At 36.2% G+C, this 6,338-nt stretch overlaps 1 protein-coding gene across 1 annotated transcript in view; it reads left to right on the top strand.

Annotated features, from left to right (window-relative positions):
- LOC122256176 (nuclease EXOG, mitochondrial) overlaps positions 1 to 5,627 on the top strand; it is a 6,413-nt gene extending 786 nt beyond the window's left edge. The window contains exons 2-7 of the mRNA XM_043020682.2: positions 1,271 to 1,422; positions 1,668 to 1,808; positions 1,949 to 2,140; positions 2,849 to 3,048; positions 4,249 to 4,387; positions 4,762 to 5,627. Coding sequence (XP_042876616.2) covers positions 1,271 to 1,422; positions 1,668 to 1,808; positions 1,949 to 2,140; positions 2,849 to 3,048; positions 4,249 to 4,387; positions 4,762 to 4,929 — 992 coding nt within the window. The 3' untranslated portion in view covers positions 4,930 to 5,627. The remainder of the gene's footprint in view (positions 1 to 1,270; positions 1,423 to 1,667; positions 1,809 to 1,948; positions 2,141 to 2,848; positions 3,049 to 4,248; positions 4,388 to 4,761) is intronic.
- The last annotated feature ends 711 nt before the right edge of the window (positions 5,628 to 6,338 follow it).

Genomic DNA, 6,338 nt, shown 5'->3' with positions numbered 1-6,338 from the left:
TGGAAGGGTTAAGCTCTCTCTTAGATATATCCTTTAGACTTGTTGCCTCACACAAGCAAAGTATATTGAGATATTCTTTCCCTTATTTTCATTAGCTGTGTACAGTTGTGCTTTGATTTTGATATTTAAGTTTAGAATTACATTTCTATATTGAGTTACAAATTAGCTCCCATAGAGACATTTTAAGATTTTATTTCATTTTAACCCGTTAACAACGGGTGACTTGCCATACGTGGCGCAGGAACTCTGGCCTGACAACGGCCATCATGATGTTTGGGGATTTTGGATCATTGTGTTATTTTATTGTGCTTTGAGTAATGAGTGAGTGGTCTCTAACAAGCATTATCTATATAGAGTAATGGCACATAGCAAGTAACTAACCTCTTGCTCTAAAGTAACACTGATGAAGGATATGCAGGCAGAATAAGAGGAGGAAAATGACTCAAACCATGCCCAGTGTCTACAATGTGCCCCAGTGCCAGTAGGGATGCCTTTTACTGTGGCACTCATAGACATAAGCACAAGTTTCCTTCTTCCCTACCTCTTCATGTTATCTTCATTGTGGATGGTTATATGTTTCGTATTTTTTCATGACAGTACATAAATACAAAAAAATAAAGTTGCTTTTTGTCCTCCCCTAAAACAGCAATACTATTATCACACTGATTATAAAGAAAAAAAAAATGAGCTGATATAGACCCTACAATTTTAGTCAACTGCAGAGTTGATAGAGCTTGTCATATAGCTTGTGATAAGTTTCTAGATACAGTAAGACACACAAAAAATAAAACACAAAAAGGGCTCTAGCTCTACAATGAGTGACTAAAAAGGAGTGGGAAAAGTCAAGGTATGTTGCGTGAAGCTGCCTCACTTCGAAATAAAACTCATCCTGGAGCCTGGGTAGGCAAATCTATCCCCCATCTGCAATGGGTTAAATTCTACTTTTTTATTCATCTTTAAAGCTTTGTAATTGTGCTTTGATGGCATTTCCAATTTTTTCAAGACCTAAATAGATAAGTTTAATAAGATAGGTACTCAGAGATAATTAACCTAAACTGGAGGTAATGTGTACCGAAGAGCAAATTTTAGTTTGCCGCCGGGAGGCAGTATTGTGCCGGCCATTCAATTGATTTAGGCCTAATAATTCGAACGCCCCGGCATTTGGACATTCAAGGCTAGAATTCCCCCGTCGGGAATGGGTTAATACAAAATGCAGTAGTGTATCACATGATTTATATTATAAACATATGAAATGTACATCTATTTACAGCTGAGAAGTTAAAAGAAGCAGAAATACTTGCATATGGCTGGCCAGAAGGAGGACGTATCAAAAGAAAACTTGGAAACCACATATTGGAATATGACTGTAGCCATAAGATTCCTCTTTGGGTGGCGCAGCATCTCACTGCATCATCTCTTAAGGTATGAGTTGAAAGTATAGGTGCTTTTGCCTGTGTTTATGATTCCAAGAAATTTTAATTCTTCATTTTAATATTCCCTCTTTTTTAATCACACTCAATCAAACAACCAGTGCAAGGATTGCTTCTCAAAAGAAATGAATGTTGATAATAACATGCCCAGAAAGTAATATCAATAGTAATGACTAATAGTAAGTACCAAGGAATACTGTTTAAAGATAAAAAATTTATCCATGGCATCTCCACCAGGGAGAAGCTGATAGGAGGTTTTCAGAATTCAAGAGTGACCCGGTGATTCCCCCCATGTTCTCGGCACAAAATACAGACTATCGAGGGTCTGGATGGAGTCGAGGGCATATGGCCCCAGCTGGAGATAACAAGTCCTCTCAGGTCAGTTTTGTTACAATCTTGATTGATGTGTGTAATTAGAATATAGGTAGGAGTTCTAAGCTATTAATGATTGATTTCAATATTATGTATGATGGAAAGAAACAAGATGATCTGTTTTTGTTTTTGTTTTTTTCATGCAGGATGCGATGAATAATACATTCTACCTCTCAAATATTTTGCCGCAAGACATCCATAACAATGGAGGGTTTTGGAATAGAATGGAAATCTACTGCCGAGACTTGACCAAGTCTTTTGATGATGTGTGGGTCACGTCAGGTCCCCTTTTCCTTCCTACCAAAGGCGAAGATGGCAAAAAGATTGTCACATATCAGGTATTTGGGAACACAGACACATATACACATGCACACACCCACACATGAACAGATAGACTCACGCACACAGACTCACACTCATACACTCAAATGTGTGCAAACACACACACACACACACACACACACACACACACACACACACACACACACACACACACACACACACACACACACACACACACACACACACACACACACACACACACACACACACACACACACACACACACACACACACACACACACACACACACACACACACACACACACACACACACACACACACACTTATGCACACTTATGCACACTTATGCACACTTATGCACACAGACACACTTATGCACACACACACATATATCCCTATTAGGCTTTCCTCATTTTATTTCAGTTGTGCTTTTCATATTCCTATATATATTTACTGTACATTGGCTGTATTGCTTTGATTCTGGGTGAAATGTATTATATTTCTCATACAAAGTAAAGATTTATTTCTTCATACTTACATTTGTAATGTGCATTTAAATTAAAGGATTACATTACCCCTTAGTCCCATTGTAACAGAGATATCCTCATCCCACAAAGCTCACCCACTGTTAGGAAAAACTGCATATATATAGTATATAGATTGAGTTGTGATATCTGATCAGCTCTGCAATTGTAATTTATTCCAAAATATTTTGTTCTCAAAAGTAATATCTGTACTCGCAGGTCATTGGTGAAAATGAGGTATCTGTTCCTACACACTTGTACAAAGTGATTGTTGCCAAGAAGAATGACCAGCTTGTAACTGGGTCGTTTGTTGTTCCCAACAAGCCCATTGGATATTCCCATCACCTGAAGGAGTTCCAGGTTTCAATGGAATACATAGAGAAAAAAGCTGGTGTTCATTTCCATTCTGGCCTGGAGAGGTAATGTTAGCTTCCTATTTCTGTTCATTCTCAAAATGAAAGCTCATAATGGGAAAGTAGAGGAATTTGATGAAGGGAATTTACAATGTGGAGAAGAAAAGTAGTGAATTTTCACAGCAGAGATATACTTTGGCTATGTACGATATTAACAGTAACACTTGTTAGTGTCTTTTATTAGTAGCAAGAAAGTTTCTATCTTTGATTTTAACTCTTTAAATGAAATGTTTAATAGTTTTGTTGAAATGTAATGGATTGCAATTAGTGTTGACTGTCTTGGCACTTGATTCCCAAGAAAATCCCTAGTATTTGCTTTCAGTTTGTCATTTCAGAAAGCAATGATGGAATATCTTTGATAGTCACTATTTTTATGCCTTTTTAAAATATTAAATGGTAGATATTCAGTTTGAGTTTTTTGTAGTAGCATTTATTGCTAAGTTGTGTTATATTACTTGTTATGGATATTTGCTGTTCTCATGCACAAAAAGTGAAATCTGAGTGACACTTCTTATTTTTCATTTTAATACAGTCCTATAGTTAAAAAAAATAAAGATTATAAGTACAATGCAGGATGTATTCTGTTGATGCTCAAGAATTTTGAAATAGTGTATTTCCTACAACGTTGAAGAGTTTTTTCCTCTGTATAGGTTATCATGCCATGATGTTTTTACATATATGTAGCACATTATACATGTTTTTTACTGAAAAGCTACAAGAATATTTTATGTGAACCAATCACAGTGGGAGCTTTATCATGCCAATCCTCAATTGATTAGTTAGATAGAATATATTAGATATATATATTAGATAGAATATATATTAGATATCTGGAATATTTATTATATGTGATCTCTTTTTTGTAACAGATACCCCCCAAAATTCAAATAAATACTGGACTTTGGAATATAGTTTAGGGTATAGTATTATTCCATGATCCACATACAGTTTCTTTTAACCCATTGGTCGTGGTTTTAATAAGATATGTAAGCAGTAGGATGGCAGGTTTACATTGTGTGGCACGGTGCCATCCGTGTCTACAACCGACTCTGCCTTGGCAGCAAATCATGCCATCCGCTGCTAATTGGTTAATAACTAAGAAAGTCTAGCATGCATAGATATAGAGGCTGTTATTATCCCAAATTAGACAATCCAGCAGTTCATCTAAAATTAACAGAAGAAGAATTGACTTCGTACATCTTTCAGATCAAAGGCAGAGAACTTGTGTGAAGTAACAGGCTGCAATTTGATGACCAAAACTGAGCTTGATCAGTATATCTTCCTGAGAAGACTTAGGCGGGCAAATAACCTCAAGAAACTAGAGAAAATCTGGAAGGAGATGAAGGTAGGGTGTCAAGCAGTGATTGCATGATTGTCTGCTTCTTTTTTCCTTGTCCTCTCTTCCTCATATTTCTCCTTCCCTCTCCTCCTCCTACTGATTATAGCATTTGTATTTGCAATTCATTGAAAACAAAATATTAACTAATAGGCTCGTTAAGAGAGTTAATTAAATCATTGCAATAAGATATTGAAAAGATTTCAACTGTCACAAACTAATTTATTTAATTTTTATTTTACTTTTTTATTTGTTTTGGTTAATGTTGTCATTGTCATCATCACCACCAGCATCATTATCACCATCAACATTACAATCAAGCATCATCACATCAGACTTCATCCTTATTATAATTCACTCATCTTTTGCTTTTTATTTCACAGGAAAAGGAGGTTCCCATCAACACAGCACTAAAGGACGTGTACCAAAAATATTCAGTGGAATTTGCAAAGGCAGAAACCTGTCCAGTGGAGCAAAAACAAGAAACAAATAAATCTGATATAAGTTGTAAGAGTAGTGATGTTAAAAAAGCTGCCATTTCAGGAGGATAACGTATTAATGTTCAAGATATTAGATATTGTAAATTTGTGCCCAAATGTATCCTTTTCTACAAAATGCAATTTTAAGGAAAATTAAAGGCACATGTTTTTCACTGTGGTTAAAGATGTTGCATTGGTAAATTGATTGTGTATTTTCACTCCTGGATACTTCTAATAAATAAAATATGCTAACTTAGCTTCATTTTTTATTTTGTGGTGATAGTTTTGACAATGAAAAACCTAAACTGTTCTAGGAAATCCCATATCACATGAATATCCTCATATTAAAGTAGAGACCTTATTTTATAAAGGAAAAAGGGAAACTTGTATGTACTTTTTTTTGTAAGTTTAATAATTGAGTATGGCATACCGTCTGTTAACCCATTGCAAACTGATGTAATGACATGCATGACGCAGTAGTTATTGGCTTAATGGCGGGCTTCGTTACATGCAAGACGGGGGATTTTGGATCACTGTGTTTCTTTTTTGTACTATGAGTTATAAGTGAGTGATGATGACAATTGCAATCGTAAGTACTATCATTCCCATAATATTAAGCAAAATGGGTTTCACCTAAAATTCAAAACCATATATATTTGTATATACACATTGTAGTTGCATTTTTATATACATTTTCCTTGACTTGTCAAAAAAAAATAATAATAAAAGAATAAAAATAAAAAAATAAAATAAATAGATTGAAACAAAAATCTCTTCTTATCACCTGTAGAATAGAGCAAGTGAAAGTCGTTCTAAGAGGGTCAATGAAGCCGTGAGCCTTGAGAATTCTCATGGCAAAAAGCTATGTGCACTTGCTATCTTGTCAGTGGGAACGGCATTAGGCAAATATACCCCCCTATCCTGAGTAGGTTAATGTACAAGACGTTATTTCCCTCATTAATCTTGCAGATTCCTTAACCTTTTAAATGTACAGACCTCCAGGCACAGAAAATTAAGGTCTTCAAAATCCCCCACCCTTTCTCTCTCTCTTTCTCTCTTTCTCTTCATCATGATGAAGTTTTCAACAGCACTCTTAACTTGTCCAAATGGGGAATTAGCCTTAACGCCAAATGCCGGGGGGCGTGAAATTATCAGGGCTAAACAACCTGAATGGCCCACAATACGTGCCCGCGCATCTGGGCGCTTGAATGCGCGGTACAATGCTGCCCCACCTGTGGGTTGTGTGGGTTAAGCTAGCCATACACCTGCAGATTTGATCGCTCATGACCAACAGATATGGAATGCGAGAGATGAAATCTGCCGCTCTACTCGCCACTAACTGCGCAGACTAAATCGCTCAGATATCCAACTCCACCTCCAGTGTGTGTTCAGCAGTACCACCTGATTTCCTAGATTTTCTAACTTGCATGTTCTTTTCTAAAAGCATTCCTCAAGTTTGCTATTTTCTTCTTTACAAAAGA

Source organism: Penaeus japonicus, unplaced genomic scaffold (genome assembly GCF_977035675.1).
Source record: "Penaeus japonicus unplaced genomic scaffold, GWHDUDI00000001_assembly GWHDUDI00000004, whole genome shotgun sequence".
NCBI lineage: Eukaryota > Metazoa > Arthropoda > Malacostraca > Decapoda > Penaeidae > Penaeus > Penaeus japonicus.
This window is presented reverse-complemented; position numbering and strand designations above follow the sequence as displayed.